The 18570-nt window shown below is 37.7% G+C and overlaps 1 protein-coding gene and 1 long non-coding RNA gene across 2 annotated transcripts in view; one reads left to right on the top strand and one right to left on the bottom strand.

Annotated features, from left to right (window-relative positions):
- Window positions 1-18570, bottom strand: part of LOC138699578 (uncharacterized) — a 177811-nt gene that overhangs the window by 128385 nt on the left and 30856 nt on the right. The window lies entirely within an intron of this gene.
- Window positions 1-18570, top strand: part of LOC138699576 (carbonic anhydrase 2-like) — a 117533-nt gene that overhangs the window by 81937 nt on the left and 17026 nt on the right. The window contains exons 2-5 of the mRNA XM_069825575.1: window positions 1920-1976; window positions 2050-2214; window positions 15345-15483; window positions 17005-17110. Of these exons, the coding sequence (XP_069681676.1) occupies window positions 1920-1976; window positions 2050-2214; window positions 15345-15483; window positions 17005-17110 (467 nt within the window). The remainder of the gene's footprint in view (window positions 1-1919; window positions 1977-2049; window positions 2215-15344; window positions 15484-17004; window positions 17111-18570) is intronic.

An 18570-nucleotide genomic window follows, 5' to 3' on the forward strand; every position in this document is an offset into this window, starting at 1 on the left:
AAATGATTTTAAATAAGTTTTATTCCAAGCAAATTTTTGATTAAAATAAACTTTAAGAACTTCAATTTATGCAAAATTATTACACACTTCTCCAGTTTGTAGGTCGAATATTCTCGTTTCGATTTTTCACTCAAACAAAATTTTTCTAAAAAGTTAGTTTTTGCGAGATTTTAAGCTATATAAATATGAATAAAAATTACAAATCCCATCGGATTTTTCTAATTTCTTTAAAAATGTTAAATTCGAGTGTATGCACCAATTTCTATTAAAAAATTCATGGTCGCATGCGGAGAAATATGGGTTTGTTAGTGTAAGTATTCTATCACTCGTTTCGATTTTCCACTCAAACAAAATTTTTCTAAAAATTTAGTTTTTGCGAGATTTTAAGCTTTATAAACATGAATAAAAATTACAAATCCCATCGGATTTTTCTAATTTCTTAAAAAAATATTAAATTCGTGTGTACGCACCAATTTCTATTATAAGATTCATGTTGTTGTATCAACTACAAGTTTATGCAGCTACGAGTATTATTGAATTGGCGATAGCGAGATAGCATTCTGGAGAGGTTAGTCATTGCATTACCTGACATTCGTTTCACAACTGGAGAAACCACAGAAGAAAAACCCACAGGTAATAATCAGCAAAAGCGGGATTCGAACACACGTCCTAGCACAGCCTCGAAATACGTAAGCCTATCCTCTCGCTATTATTTTTGCCGTTATTTCAAAGCCTCGTAAATCCAATGGCCGCTGAAATGGAGATTTAGGGCTTAACGGTTACAAAATATCGATACTCAATGAATTATGAACGCAAGAATTAACAATACATTTTCTGTAAATGACAAAATACAAACCCACATACACTGGAATGATAGCATATTTGGTAATATAAAACCTCGTATAGTTAATGTTTGAATATACGAGTTTTTGGTACTTTATTCTGTTAACACAATGTCTGGTAAATTGCCAATGCGAGGTTTTGGTAGTATAGTTATATTTTGTGAAAGCACTTGCTTTTTTTTCTTGTTAGGAGGGAGGGAGGGAACATCCTACTCACTACAACCTGAGGTCTATTGTACACCCCCAATATGGGATGAGTCGCGTGCCCACCGATCCTCTACGCGTATCGACCTAACCACTTGACTCCCTTAACGACCGGTCCCTACAGCCAACAGAGTCCATGTACCACTCCTGCTTCGGCAACCCCCCCCCCCAAGTCACCCTTAACGGTCCGAGGCGGAAGTCCTCCCCCGAGAAGATCTACCCAGGGTTCCATTGCAGAAGTTATCCATCATCACACGAATACAATCCACGGAGGCTGGTCGAGAGAGCCAGCAGCTTCGGAGGGTCGTCTGTAAAGCGATCTGGAAACCAGAAGAAGTAACGGGATGATGAATTTTTTATTTTACTGGTTATTTAACCAGTTGTATCAACTACGAGGTAATTTAGCGTCGATGAGATTGGCGATAGTGAGATGATATTTGGCTAGATAAGGCCGAGGGTTCGCCATAGATTACCTGACAAAGGGGATGATGAATGAAAGGATAAGAGAGGAAAGGAAGTGGCGAAGATGAGTGGTGTTCCAATCGTCTGATAAAGTTTCCTGATATTCATCCATAGGAGGGAGGGAAAAACATCGAAAAAACCTCACCCAGGCAACTAGTCCCGACCGGGGATCGAATCCGGGCAGTTAGACTCGCTAACCTCTCAGCCACAACGGTGGACAAGCACTTGCTTACTCTCCATTAATATTTTTGTTCTTACTGAAAAAAAAAAAATTGTTCTCTGAAGTTAAGAAGTTTTGAAATTACAGCAATGTTATCTTGTAACAAATGACAAATAAATGACTAGAATGTAGAGAAAGCTGAAAATGAAACTGCAGTGTTAATGACGCAATGTTTATTTGTATTGTTGCAGTCTGGTGCCACGTCAACAACACGAAGCGACACACATTTGGCTACGATGGAGAAATGGGTGAGTGACGTGTAAACCAGTGCATGTGCACTACAAGCGCGCTTGGGGTCTTACACGGTATGTCTGTCCGCAGGTCCGTCGCACTGGGCCGATGAGTACCAGCAGTGCGCCGGGAAGTTCCAGTCGCCTATAGACATCGAGGAACACAGAGTGACCCACGTGCGCCTCCCACCCTTGCGCTTCACCGGGTTCGACGCAGACCCCGCCACCAGCACACTCTCCAACAACGGACACACGGGTGAGTGAGCAAAATGCATCACAATTCGAGATAGAAATTGAAAACTGAAACTTCGCTTACGTAATTTTAGTTTCACGAACATATTTTGCTAGAATGGATTTTTATCATGCGAGTTAAGATGCGTTTCTAATGTTATACAGAATGGTACGAAGGGTGGGATAAGCCGCAGGCGCATTTAGACCACTGATATTAGTCTATTGTACACTGAGGCCTGGTATTTCTGTCGACCGATCAGAGGCAGGTCCCCATTCTACCGTCACTGCTTGCATCTGCGAACTCACGGCGCTTCAGAGGATTAAACCTCACCTAATACATTCGGTAGGCTACTCACCCTCCTCAAAGAATCTCCTGGAAATGCAGCCCATCTTGTGTGATAAATAACTCACATCATCGTAAGGGTCCACGCCTGTGGAGTAACGGTTAGCACGTCTAGCCGCGAAACCAGGTGGCCCGGGTTCGATTCCCGGTCGGGACAAGATACCTGGTTGAGGCTTTTTCCGGGATTTTCCCTCAACCCAATATGAGCAAATGCTGGGTAACTTACGGTGTTGGTCCCCGGACTCATTTCACCGGCTTTATCACCTTCATCTCATTCAGACGCTAAATAACCAAAGTTATTGATAAAGCGTCGTAAAATAACATACTAAAATAAATAAATAAATCATCGTAAGGAACTATCATTCTAGGACTATGTCCCAAATTAGTTCCTATTTCAGCCATCCTTTCTTCGACAAGCACACGAGGTTGTCTTTTCCGGTCATTCACAGAACCTATTTCGTTAAATCTATTCACTAAATTTAGAATGGTTTTTCTGCATGTAACTGGGCAACCAGAAAATTTACATCTATAGTTTTCACTTGTTTTGCCACACGATTTCCTTTTCCGTATTCACAAAGTGGGTCAAAAGTCGCTTTCCTCAAACACTTCCTTACATTTAATTACATTCAATTTACATTTGACTACACATTCCTTCATAGATTTTGTTCAAAATGGAGGCCCTGTTTCTCGATACACAATTCACAATATTTAAACACTGATTTACAGATGGCAGAACATAACTCACGATTTTCATCGATTTTAACTTATGACTGTTCGATCATCTGTCGCAACTGGTGCAAATCCTGCGGTTTCTGAGCGAAAAACATAATTTTTCAGGATACCTCACAGCGAAAAATCATATTCCATCAGTCGCATAACCCGGGTGGCCATTTTGTTGTGCCACGACGGCCAATCCATTCATGGAATTGCTGGTTTAAGAAGTCCCTCACTCCTACACCAAAATGAGATGGTGCTACATCCTGTTGTCATATTAACTGCATTTCGACAAAACGAGGGCTGTTTTCAAGACATGACATCGGAAAACAGTTGACACACGAACATGGTTGTTAACCCACCACTTATTACATTAGCTATTCGTTTATTCACATTATGACATCTGTATATATGTGTGCAAGTATGAAACCTAAGAACGAATATTGGGGAAAGCGACTTTTGACCCACCTTGTAGATACATTTTCAAAATGTGTATACGTTCATGCATTGAATATGTAACCATTGCAAAACACTACACAACGTAAGAGAAAATGGTCCATAACACACTACACTGAGAATTATGAACTATGTAATATATATGTGAAGATAACTAGAAATGCTTTGATCTTCACACTATAACGGGAAATATGTTGCTACACAGTGGAACCATTTCTGTATAGATAAAACACGAATTTTATTACGCCATACGAAAGGCAGTTTGGTATGAACTGATAGAAATAAAGTTACATCAATCTGAACAGCTGACTTTTTATTAATTATTCAATTTTATTCACATAACATACATTTTATAGGCTAAAATTCGGATAGGTTACTTTTGTGAGTGGGAAATGTGGCAGCTGGTAGGAGTAGCTATGTTTTCAAAAAATCGCTAGCCGATTAATGTCAGCTATGCCTTATTTCGAGCCTTATTCATTTCTAAAGGAAATCATTTTTCATAGCTCGACAAACGCATTTCTCGTTGCAGTGTGTTACGGGCCTATACTGCATATTTTATTCTTAGCTGACTGATTGCGTATTATTGTTTCTTCTAAACGGAACTGGACGGCCAGGAAATTTACGTCTAAGCTTCCCTCTGTTCTTCCATATGATTTCCTTTTCCGTATGTAAGCTTTTGACATGGATGTTATGTTTTATTTAACGACGCTCGCAACTGCAGAGATTATATCAGCGTCACCGGATGTGCCGGAATTTTGTCCCGCAGGAGTTCTTTTACATGCCAGTAAATCTACTGACATGAGCCTGTCGCATTTAAGCACACTTAAATGCCATCGACCTGGCCCGGGATCGAACCCGCAACCTTGGGCACAGAAGGCCAGCGCTATACCAACTCGCCAACCAGGTCGACTTTGACATGGAAATTCCTCGCTGTTCAGGGACTAGGTCCCACCTCGGAATAGTTCGGGAATCATCATTTACGCCGTGTATGTCGTTTCGTGACATACACATACGTCGCTGCTACACTTGACTTCATGCTCGAACCTCTATGCTTAATATTTTCCCGTGTGAATCACGCGTTAATCTGAACGACACACAAATTCACGCTACAGGAGAGCGACCATTTTCCGTGTCAAAGGGTGTAGGTCAGGGATGTCAAAGCGCCTTTATTACGTGCTCATACTACAAGCAATACAAATCCAACAAGGTTCATTTTTTAGCAAGATGAAGTGCTGACTCTTGAGAGCAGTAGTGTAGGAGCTTTGAAATCCCTGGTGTATGTTTTCAAAATGTGTACACGTTCACGCCTGGATGATAGACAACCTTACAAGCATGGAAGTATTAACGAACCTAAAAACATGATATTTTTTTCATGTCTAAAAGATATCTTCGAAGGCTGTGAAATTCTTTACATAATGTGGTCCAGTATACTATATCCGATTACATCTAAAAATATTTGCACGTACAAACCTAACACCCTATATAACTGTGTACGTCTATGGAAATCGCCTAAGAAGACCAAGCTTGCATGAAGCTCTATGACTTCGCCTGCATACTAACGAGCACATCTCAACACATCAAAGGACCGTGACGTAACGACCAGAGCAAACATGGTGGCAGCTGTCATTCAGAGTGGTCGGCCGTGCAGCACGGATTGAGATAAGCAACTTATCAAGGCCGAGAACTGATATTCAGTGACAGGAGATCGATGAAGACGAATTGAAGTCTAAGTAAATAACCTTACAATGTATGACTTGGTCGGAACAACAACTTGCGCAAACGAGTAGAGAGATTTCAGTGCTGTAAATAATAATGTATACGAAATCTAAGAGAATGGGATGTCCTTGCATCAGATGTTTTCCATTATGCAATACACATGCATAATACATGTCTCTTCGTCTTGTAGTCTGTATGAAACATGTCGATTTCACAGAAGAAAGCTTTACGTGGAAAAGAAAAAAAAATTACTGAACTTTACGCGAGTTTTATTTAAAAAGTTCAACAATATGCAAGACACTGTTGAACAGAATGATCCTTACAGAACAGAACAGAACAGAACCCAATGTCTTACTTATAATTCACAAACAAATGAAGGCAAAATGGTAAAATTCGCAGATGAATTACTTCGTTTATCTCTAGGCACATTTACGTGTTTTTTTTACGCGTGTCATCACACTATCTACGTTCCTGATTCCCCTAGAAATGTTATCCTCGAGCTGTTTCAGGGTTTGGGGCCTGTCACGAAAAACCTTAAAATTAGCCTCATAAGAAGAAATCAAGGCTGGTAAGATCGGGCGAACGTGGGGGCCACAGAACAGCAGAGATGATTCTGTTGCAAAAATAACTGAATATTGCTTTCATTGACTCTTCTGATGTATGGCAAATTGCCCCATCTTTCTGAAAATGTCCTAGCTTTAGTTCCACGACATCAAGTTGCTCCATAAACTCTGTGACTATCTTCTTGTATACGTTAGTACCAACTATATGCCGGAAAAAATTGGCCCGATAATCCTTAAACCAGATATGGCGGGTCATGCTCCACTGTTTGCTAGGATAATCGACGTAAAGCCTTTTTACTTGAATTTTCCACACATTTTCTTCAATATAATACGCCATCTTTATTGTCTTTGATTTATCAGTTGTTGGCATATGTTCTTCAATTGAATACGCAATTGTTAGTGTCTTTGATTTTTCAATAATCGGTACACCATCTTTAATGGAATATGCCATCTTCATTGTTTTCTATTTCTCAATTGTTGACACACATACTTCAATGATAATATGTCATATTATTCTTGTCTTTGATTTTTAAATTGTTGGCACACATGCTTTAATGGAATACGCCATCTTCATTGTTTTTTATTTCTCAATTATTGACACACGTACTTCAATGATAATATGTCATATTATTCTCGTCTTTGATTTTTAAATTGTTGGCACACGTGCTTTAATGGAATACGCCATCTTTATTGTTTTCGGTTTTTTAATTGTTGGCACTGGTTCTTTAATGGAATATGCGATCTTTATTGTTTTTGATTTTTCAATTGTTGGCACACGTTCTTTAATTAACTATGTCATGTTTATTGTTTTCGATTTTTCAATTGTTGGTACACATTCTTTAATAGAATACGCTATCTTTATTGGTTTTGTTTTTAAATTGTTGGCACATGTTCTTTAATGGAACACGCCATCTTTATGTTCTTGTTTTTTAAACTGTTGGCACACGTACTTTAATGGAATACGTCATCTTTATTTTTTCTGTTTTTCAAATTGTTGACACACGTTCTTTAATGAAATACGTCATGTTTGTTGTTTTTGATTTTTCAATTGTTGGCACACGTTCTTTAATAGAATACGTTATCTTTATTGTTTTTATTTATCAACTGTTGGCACACATACTTCAATGATATAATATGCCATATTTATTTTCTTTGATTTTTCAATTGTTTGTACACATTATTTAATTGAATACGCCATCTTTATTGTTTTTTATTTTGTCAATTGTTTGCACACATACTTGAATGTTATATGTCATATTTATTTTCTTTGATTTTTCAATTGTTTGTACACGTTATTTAATGGAATACGCCATCTTTATTACTTTTTATTTTGTCAATTGTTTGCACACGTAATTCAATGTTATACGTCACATTTTTTGTCTTTGAATTTTTAATTGTTCGCACACGTTATGCTATTTTTATTATCTTTGATTTTTCAATTGTAGGAGGATTTTTACTGTCATCTATTAATAATGTACTGTACGTCTGGTGGCATTAGGTGCGTTTGATTTTAAAAGTGATTTGAGACGAATCCGCGTTATAATTTCCATTTTGTAACTAGTTTATCGGGATCGATTCTATAAGAATCACCCTGTAACACTAGTATTGCTGGTTTTTAATATACGTAAGGACATTTTCGTGCGGATGATGTCACGCCTTGCATTATCTATACCGGTACTCTTAGTTATAAATCCCTTAATCCTACTGTTGAGAGCGGCTTCACACCCAGTCTACGAAGAATTAAGCTAAGTCTTGGTTGGATTATAGCCTACTATTACACGACGTTGAATATACATGTTTTAGATGTACTCGGAAACATCAATACCACAAAATGGCGGAGGTGAAAAAGTCTTTCATTTTGAGGTGATGTTTAAAGAAAATCATTCGAAACTATAATCTAGGCAGCGTTGTCAACCTTGGCATAAATGTTAGATCTATCAATATTAATTAATCTTTAATCTAGCATAATTATTACTTTGGCATAAACGGAAATGTGATCGACCTCCAGAAAGAAACAAATGTTATCTTCTAAATTACATATCGCATTGTAATTAAAACCAAATAACTATTTTAAGATATTTTCCTATTGACTTCCTGGCAGCAGCTCGTGTTATTGCTTATAGTACACCCCTAGTAGGCCTTTTGAAGCTGTCCACTTGCTTTACTGCCTCATTTAATATTCACACGTTTATATTATTTATTTTTCTTCCGACAACCATGGTCTTCATCTTGTTTGCATTTATCTTCATCCCATACTGCTCACAGCTGTTATTTAGCTCCAGTAGCATATCCCTTAGTATCGTCTCTTCTTCTAACAACGTCATATCGTCATATAATCTTATGCACTTTATTCTTCTTCCTTCTACTATCACCATTCCCATGTTCTAAAACAGTTATTCACCAAATCCTCCAAATAGATGTAATAGTAATAATAATAACAATAATAATAATAATAATAATAATAATAATAATAATAATTATTATTATTATTAATAATTATAATATCACAGTAATAAAGTTCTCAGGATATAGAACATTTTATTGTAATGTAGCACAAATTTTGACCGCATCTGGCATGAGTTGAGCTAATAGGGTTGATAACACTGAATCAAGGCAAGTTGGTACTTCAGGAAAAATGTATAACCAATGAGTTGGGCTCGGATTCTTAGGATTTGATTGTTATTAAATTTGACTATTTTAAAACTATAGGTGTATTGTATTATATTCCTCACCTGACATAATTAGGAACATTAAATCCAGACGTTTGAGATGGGCAGGGCATGTAGCACGAATGGGCGAATCCAGAAATGCATATAGAGTGTTAGTTGGGAGGTCGGAGGGAAAAAGAGGCCGAGACGTAGATGGGAGGATAATATTAAAATGGATTTGAGGGAGGTGGGATATGATGATAGAGACTGGATTAATCTTGCTCAGGATAGGGACCAATGGCGGGCTTATGTGAGGGCGGCAATGAACCTCCGGGTTCCTTAAAAGCCAGTAAGTAAGTAAGTAAGTAAGTAAGTAAGTAAGTAAGTAAGTAAGGTGTGTAGCCACAGTGAAGCAAAAGATGTGAATGCATTTTAAGGTTTAATTTAACAGCTTAAAATTACGTAAGTGACTGCTTTGACGAAACAGCAAAATATTATGTGAGTTTCATTGGTCATTGCGCAACTGTAGACGCTGTAACTTAACTGTTGTCAGCTATCTGGAAGCCCGCTAATAACTATAGGCCTACCAGTGGTAGGCTACTTAAGAGCCAAAAATGAGAAACTAATTTGTCGAGGGCCACGATACATTTTACAGTACCCAAGCTTAACAAATACACGGATTTTTAATAATAATAATAATAATAATAATAATAATAATAATAATAATAATAATAATAATCATAATCATCCTTGCACGTATTGGACCTAGTGGCCCGTTACGGTCTCTTGCCAACGCTTGAACGATCTGCCCAAGGATCTCTTGCCCCAGGATGGTAATTTAAAATTCGGCGTGGAATTCTAGAACGAGGCATTCTGACATGTAATCTCCAGTTTTGTCTATATTTCTGTAGGTATTCTGTAATCGGTTCAATCTGCAGTTCTTTCATAATGTCAAAATTTCTGATGTGATCCATTCTCGTGTATCCCGCTGTACGACGCATAAATCTCATTTCTGCCGCCGTTAATCTTTGTGAATCAATATTACGAATCGCCCAAGCTTCACTATAGGTCTGGCCAATGTTTTATAAATTCTGGTGCGCGTGTGTTTTTGTACTAAGGTTGGTTTGAATATCTGATTAATTATCCCCATTGCTCTGTTGAATTTAATAATTTTCTCATTCAAATCTTTTTCTTCTTCATATGAAATTTGGTAACCGAGATAACTTTAACTTGTTCGATGATCTTATTATTGATGCAAATCTTGCTACGGACTGATTCCTTTCCTAAAAAAGCCATTACTTTAGATTTGTCAGTTGAAATTTCCATATTATTATTATTATTATTATTATTATTATTATTATTATTATTATTATTACTATTATTATTAAAAAGATAAAAGTAAAATAAAAGCAGCAGAGATGAGATATTTGAGGAAAGTCAAAGGATGTACTGGAAGAGATATCATACGAAATGAATAACTTACATAAAGGAAGAAATTAACATACAAGAAATCAATAAGAAGATAATAGAGAATATAGAAAATAGGAAAGACTGGAGAATGCTGGGTTTGCAGTGAAAACCTGCCCTTGGACAGAACGCTATGAATGAATGAATGAATATCATTAAAGTACAGTACGTGTGCCAACAATTGACAAAATAAAAAACAATAAAGACGGCGTATTCCATTGTGTACAAACAATTGAAAAATCAAACAAAATAAATATAGATTAGATAGAACATATGAATCGGATGAGTAAGAAAGAATACTATTGATTATAGATAATTACAAACCACAAGGAAAAGAAGCATTGAACGCCCGAGGAAGAGATGGAGATTAGACAGAACAGTGTAAGAACGGAACAGGCAAACCGCCCAATCCCCGATGTGAAGATTATTATTATTATTATTATTATTATTATTATTATTATTATTATTATTATTATTATTATTATTACTCGTCTCTCGAAAATGCTTTACGGGCGTGAGTTTGAATCCCACATAACCCAATTTCTGTTTCTTTTATCGAGATTTCGCCAACAGTTACGATATTCAGACCCATCTCACCAAATAGGACATCGGTATCACCAATTGCATGGACGGTAAATAATCGTGCCGTTGGTACAGCTACGATAAATAACCGATTAATAGTGCAGCTAAGGGTGGCAAGCTAGCGGGATGTTAAGGTTCTCAGTCTCACGAAGCAATCGACACTGAGTAGCAGTATGGATGTCAGTACCACGTGCTGGCCGACTTTCCCCAATACATTTGGTACTTACTTCTGTTAGAGGCTGAGAATATCCCAGGGTCATAGTGTAGCCAGAGGGATTAGATCAATAGAGAAAATCTATAAACCCATCGGAAATCGATCCGGCGACCTTCCAACTTGCAGCGCAACGGGTTATCCGAGACGCTGCCGCGCTGCCCAAAAAGTGATGAATAAAACCGGTTGGATCACGCACTGCATTCGTTGATTGTTGGCGGTGTAGGAACATTCACTAAATCGTTAACACTTTGTAACTGAACTGTAGAACAGAGGTTACAAAATGTCTTTTTCCTTGACTTGTTTTCTCGTACTCGTTCCAATCTACTCTTTTTCGTTTTTGACTAAATTTTCGGTAGTTTATTTGCAAGCTTTCTTTCGTTCAGCCTCTGATTTCGGCATATTTTACAGCAAAAAGCTTCTCAAAAATGTAATTTCATTCACTGATTTCGACTGTGTAAAGTCACAGAAATAAACAGACGAAGCAGCATCCCGGTAGCAGCCCAACTCCTACTAATTTATGTAGGCTATTAATTTGTTTAAATTGGCGGAAAATCGCAAACATCAACAAATTTATTTACATGATAATTTATAGCGATGTACACAATCCCGATGCAACAACACGGAAAGTCCTCTTAAAACGCCCGTCACAGAATTTTGTTGTACAGTGTTCGGCTCGTAGCCTGCCTAAAGAAGTTTCACTTCAAAAAGAAAATATAAAATTTAATACTTCTGAGTGATTTAGACACGCGGTGCAGTAATGGTAGTTAAACTTACGAGTTAATTTAATTTTATACTATTAAGAAAAAGAACGAATTTCTTTTGAAGTAGGGAGCTCGATGTCAAAACCTTCGCGTGACTCAATATAGGTTACAACACATTATTCTATATATAGACGCAAACCACTATCAGCTGGACATCTATTTAGTACTAAAACACTAAACAACTACATTAGCTTAGTCATTTGTCAAGACACAGAACTCCACAAAACTAACTAATTGGAACGTAAATAAATAAATTGTCATTTGTATCTAATATAAGATGTGTCCATGCAGTAAAATACCAATATAAGGAAGTTCTAGGTACCTCTGAAATTACTTCGTCATAATGAAATTTCGTTATATCGAAATGCGTTATTTTTCTAAAGAAAAAAACATGCTTGTTCATTTACCAATACTTACGCCGTAAATTACCGGTACTCATATTTTTCATGTAGGTGCGGAAAAATTCTTAAATAAAATAAAAAGCTGAACTTACATGGTACATTTGAAAAGAAAAGTTTAAAGAAAGGCATAGGAAAAGTACAAAATTCAAGTTTTACGAAACACATTATAGGACAAAAAGTACAGGTAACTTAAACTAGGAAGCTGCCTGGAGAGGAGAGGTAGTCCAGCTAACGGAGGGGGCCCAATCTCCGCTCCTATACCCATGTACAGTCATACTATCTCTAAAGTTGACCTCCTGACAATGTTTTCATATTGCATCCTCCCTATAATATATTTAGCAATATTTTAATACATTATGATTCGTTTAATGTTATTGGTGTTAATGATTTATTTTCTAATTAGGCTTACTTACTTACTTATGGTTTTTAAGGAACCCGGAGGTTCATTGCCGCCTTTTACTGTGTGGTTTCGTAACAAGCTATTTTTTTACGGTGATGGGTTGTTAGCCCTTCGCCCAACCCCCAAGCTGGAGGACCACCCCTTATCGGCTGTCCACGACTGCTTATTCAATATATTCGCAGCTACCCTCCATATCTGGAGGCCGTCTCCTCTATCCGCAACCTGAGGACGCGCCATGCCGTGGTGATAGGGACCCACAATACATGGTTAACTATTTTCTAATTACAAAGTATATTAATTAGTATAATATATGACTGATCTAAATGTTCCATCATTCTTCTAGTTGTATGTGCCCAAATTGTAGTTTATAGCGTTACCCAGACTGTGCTAATGTGGAGGTAGGTCTGCATAGCACTTCAAGAGTTATTGTCATTAAACTGTAATATTTCACTATAAATCAAGGAATACAGATCACTTATTTATTTGCACAATATAAACAAAACAATAGAAGGAAGACACAATTGAGTTTCTCTTTAGTAATTCCAAAGGGATCTCTTCTACTCCCGATAAATCACCATCTGAATCGCTGCTCACTTCTTCTTCTTCTTTTTCTTCTTCTTCTTCGTCGTCTTCTTCGCTCGACTCCCCACCTAATTGAGTAATGCAACTTTCCACGGCTTCTTCTATTAGAGGTATCTGCTTCACATATTCCTCTTCATATTTCATGGATTTTTCACACTTCTTCTTCCAAGACTCTGCCGTGATTTCGTTAAATTTTTTTGTACCATGTTCTTTGAGATTAGTGAGTTGTGATTGGTTGAAGGAAATTAAATGAAGGAGAACAAGGGAAAAACTGCATAATACACAAAATTCAGAGACATTTGCATCATAGTAGACATACTAATTAACTAGATATAGTCACACTACAATGACCACGTGGCCACTATGCAAATGCAATATTATTACAAGTATAATATAAAATATGTCCTACTTCCTAACGAATTATACCCTATATTTAAAATACTTTTCATTATAAAAGTAGATTTTCTCGGCAAGCGAGCGAAATTTTTATTTTTTTACACTGATTTACAAGAGACTGTCTACTGAAGGATACACTGGAAGGAATGGTGAACGAAAGAAAAGTTCGGGCAGAAGAAGATATCAGATGATAGAGAACATTAAGATACATGGATCATATGAGGAGACTAAGAGGAAAGCGAAAAATAGGAAATATTGGGGAATGCTGGGTTTGCAGTGAAGGACCTGCCCTTGAGCAGAGCACTATAAATGAATGAATGATGAATGACTGTTTTATTCGTAAAACGAAATTCATTAAATTGAAATATTTTAACATTAAATTTATGGGAAAAAGGCAGGGGACAGAAAATAATGTCGTAATACTCAATATTTTATCATAGTCCGGTGTTTTGGTTGGTTATTTAACGACGCTGTATCAACCACTAGGTTATTTAGTGTCGATGGGATTGGTGATAGCGAGATAGTATTTGGCGAGGTGAGGTCGAGAATTCTCCATAGATTACCTGACATTCGCCTTACGCTTGGAGAAAACCTCGGAACAAACCCAACCAGATAAACAGTCCAAGCGGGAACCCACACCCGAGTGCTTATGATAGCTACCTCGAAGGCTTTTACTATTTTACTTATATAATTTGGCTTTAATTTTTTAGTTAGATCCATTTTTTTTTTACTTGTTAATTATTTAAGGGTAGGGAACTAATATTTAACTAGGGAAAAGTAGAAACAAACAATTGTATTAACAAATGAGTTCTGATTGTAACAATGATGCAGTGGCGCGCAATCATGTGATTAGTCTGCAAATTTTGCACATCATGATAACGCCAAATTATGAAAACGCTGCTGATGAGTTATTAGTAATTCGGTTTTTCTTGATTACTGAGTAGGTGTGAAGTCATTCTGATACAAATTTTAACTAGGCTACTGGTTTATAAGTATTAAACTACGTAATACGGTGGTCTAGTGCTACAGCGTTGGACTTATAATTCTATGAATCTGGGTTCGATCTCCGGCGTAACCCAGATTTATAACTTGTGTTGGACAAGCCAGTGGTCCAGGTAACACAGAGTTTTCTCAGGGAGCTCCGGTTACCTCGTGGCATCCCAAGAAATCTTCACCATCATCTCATCTCATCACGGGTGTAGCGTAGACCAGCCTCCAATAGTGCACCCTAGACAAAGACTCTGTCTACACAACTGGCTTTATATGGGTGAATGACGAAAAGTAGGCCTACCCGCCATTATGTTATTACGATGTACCGAAGTACATATGATATTTCCATGCAGAAATTCTGCGTCATCATATGATGAAGGATGGGTGGAGCGGAAAATCCGGTGTGGCTCAGTGGATACAGCGTCAGCACGTAGAGCTGAAGACCCGGGTTCAAATCCAGGCGCCGGAGAGAATTTTTCTCCGCTCCACCCATCCTTCATCATACCCGCTATTAGTAAAAAAAAAAAAAAAAACTTTAATGTCTTGTATCAGATATTTTACGTCGTGGACCATGGGTTTCCCATTTCAAGTTGCTTGTTTAGGACCCTTCTATATTCAGTGAAAATATTTCGGTGTTGTTCATTAACATCCGGTATTGTACGTGTATGCGAAAAGTATGGACGCAAGTCCTTACTGGCTTACACTTCGAGGATCGTAAATCAAATCTGGCATTCTTCAGCCTTAGTACAATAAAAAATGCAATGAAGTCAGGTCTTGGATCTGTAGGCTATCTACACTCTCGTGCCGTTCCAGAGGCTGGGTCTCGAATTAGGTCTGATGAGCCATTATGCTCGTTATGTCCGCCACACGCGGCCTTGATATTCCAAAAATTGTGACAGGTCGCTTTTGACTTCCGTTTCAGTTATGCTGCGCCTCAACATGTCCAAGATGGCGTCGGTGACCGGGGGCCCCCTCCGAGGCGACTACTCCTTCTCGCAGCTGCACTTCCATTGGGGGAACAACGACTCCATGGGCAGCGAGGATACCATCAACAACCACACGTAAGAAATTATTATTATTATTATTATTATTATTATTATTATTATTATTATTATTATTATTATTATTAGTATTATTATAACTAGTTCGATTAATTAAAATGGTCCACACCTGTGGAGTAACGGTTAGCACTTCTGGCCGCGAAACCAGGTGGCCCGGGTTCGATTCCCGGTCGGGGCAAGTTACCTGGTTGAGCAAATGCTCGGTAACTTTCGGTGCTGGACCCCGGACTCATTTCACCGGCATTATCACCTTCATCTCATTCGGTCGGGGCAAGTTACCTGGTTGAGCAAATGCTCGGTAACTTTCGGTGCTGGACCCCGGACTCATTTCACCGGCATTATCACCTTCATCTCATTCGGTCGGGGCAAGTTACCTGGTTGAGCAAATGCTCGGTAACTTTCGGTGCTGGACCCCGGACTCATTTCACCGGCATTATCACCTTCATCTCATTCAGACGCTAAATAACCTAAACTGTTGATAAAGCGTCGTAAAATAACCTACTAATAAAAATTAATTAAAATGTGTCTCAGTAAAACGTACAGCAGAGTCCGTATAGACCAATTTCTATCTGATGCTTTTCCAATTCACTGCGGTCTAAAGCAAGGAGATGCACTATCATCTTCACTTTTTAACTTCGTTCTCTTATGCCATTAGGAAAGTTCAGGATAACAAACAGGGTTTGGAATTGAACGGGTTACATCAGCTTCTTGTCTATGCAGATGACGTGAATACGTTAGGAGAAAATCCACAAACGATTAGGGAAAAAACAGAAATTTTACTTGAAGCAAGTAAAGAGATAGGTTTGGAAGTAAATCCCGAAAAGACAGAGTATATGATTATGTCTCATGACGAGAATATTGTACGAAACAGAAATATAAAAATTGGAAATTTATCCTTCGAAGAGGTGGAGCAACAGTAACAAATATAAATGACACTCGGGGGGAAATTAAACGCAGAATAAATATGGGAAATGCCTGTTATTATTCGATTGAGAAACTTTTGTCATGTAGTCTGGCCGCGAAACCAGGTGGCCCGGGTTCGATTCCCGGTCGGGGCAAGTTACCTGGTTGAGGTTTTTTCCGGGGTTTTCCCTCAACCCAATATGAGCAAATGCTGGATAACTATCGGCACTAGACCCCGAACTCATTTCACCTTCATCTCATTCAGACGCTAAATAACCTGAGATGTTAATACAGCGTCGTAAAATATTTATGTGACGAAGGAGATTTTATTTTGTTCGTACGTTTGCTACCTTCGGCCTAGCGGACTTATTGAAAAAATCTTTGGTCTCATAACAAAATGAAACTTCTGTATAACAAATAACTATCTCGGATGGCGTCACAAGATATCAGAGTATTGTAGAGTTGGCAGCCCTAGACTCTAGGAAGGTCTCAATGGCTATATCTGGAGACGTTAGAAACAATTAGACACATTTACTTTTAATTGGTCGGTCATTGTACTACAATAATTGCTGCTCGTCCTGAGTGTGCAGTGTTAATAGTCTCGTTTGCGTTTCACAGGTTCCCGCTGGAGCTACACATCGTCATGTACAAGGCGGCCTACGGCAGCTTTGACGGTGCCACGGCCCACAAGGACGGCCTAGCCGTGCTAGCAGTCTTCTACGAGGTGAGTCGCCATCTTATTTCAAGATATATATTGCATGTTTTTCCATGTTACACCAAGGAAATAACTGATACACATTACTAGGGAGCGGATTTTTATGTGCTAAACAATTTAAATACAGTATATTTATTTTTATGTACTAAAAAGTACGAAAATATTTGCTAAAAATATTATTTTTAATATGACAAAAATAACTTACCTAGTTTGAAAAAAAAAATGTTACTAGGTACTCACCAACCACACTTGAGGCCCGGGTTCGATTCCCAGTCGGGACAAGTTACCTGGTTGAGGTTTTTTTCCGGGGTTTTCCCTCAACCCAATATGAGCAAATGCTGGGTAACTTTCGGTGCTGGACCTCGGACTCATTTCACCGGCATTATCACCTTCATCTCATTCAGACGCTAAATAACCTAAGATGTTGATAAAGCGTCGTAAAATAACCTACTAAAGAAGACCACACTTGAGGGCTAGTAGTTGGCCGAGAATTGCAGTAAACAACAAAGGTCATCTCCAAATTCTCCATCACAAATGCATGCCGATTATCTCTGAACAACAACTTAGGGCCTATACTATGAAAACGATCTTTGAACATCACAGGACGTCAGACGTGCATATTTAAAGAGAAGAATGTCACAAACACATAAACTGTCAATTTCACCTACAGGCATACCCTCCAATACTTGAGCAACTTTACACATTTTTTTTACATACACTGTTTTTCCCAAACACATTCTGGAATTTGTCCCTTAGTAATTGTGCTTCTGAACCTAGTAGCGAGTCTAGTTTAATTTCCACGGCACGCACCTCCCTGTTTCAGACAACAGGTTTTTGGATGTTACGAGTTTTTTTATGGTATCACACAAAAAGCTTAAATTTGCTAATAGGAAAGCCAAATCGTTTTTTAAATAACCATCTTTCAGTATATCTTGAAGGATATCGATTGACGAAGCTCAGTAACAGGGAATCACAACAATATATATTGCCTTACTTGATAGACATGAGCGAGAGGCGAGAGATTTGTTTAAATTAAATAATGTTCATACCCGAGCTCTTATCTGTTGTGTTTCACAAACGAAGCGAGGAATGAAATCATCTTCAGCAACAATAAACATTCCTAATTATGTGTTGCAAGATCTCTCCTCCTTGTCCATGTTAATTTATTGTCTAATAATATCATTGATATGCTGCCTCGCAGTTCTCAGAACTTGAGGCCATACTATTACAAAAATTGATCACGGATACACCACACAGCGCTTAGAAACACGAAGCAACCAAGAATTCTTAAAAAAAGATAACGTACTTCTGAGTGACATAATTGATTTAGTTTTAAAATATTAAAAAGTTCTTGTAAAAAAATTATTTAAGTAAAAAAACTCCAAGATTTATGTGTTTATGATAGATTTCTTGAAAATATGTATTTACATAATTTTTTTTGTGAAAATATGTGTTTTTATGTGAAATAC

Source organism: Periplaneta americana, chromosome 5 (genome assembly GCF_040183065.1).
Source record: "Periplaneta americana isolate PAMFEO1 chromosome 5, P.americana_PAMFEO1_priV1, whole genome shotgun sequence".
Lineage (NCBI taxonomy): Eukaryota > Metazoa > Arthropoda > Insecta > Blattodea > Blattidae > Periplaneta > Periplaneta americana.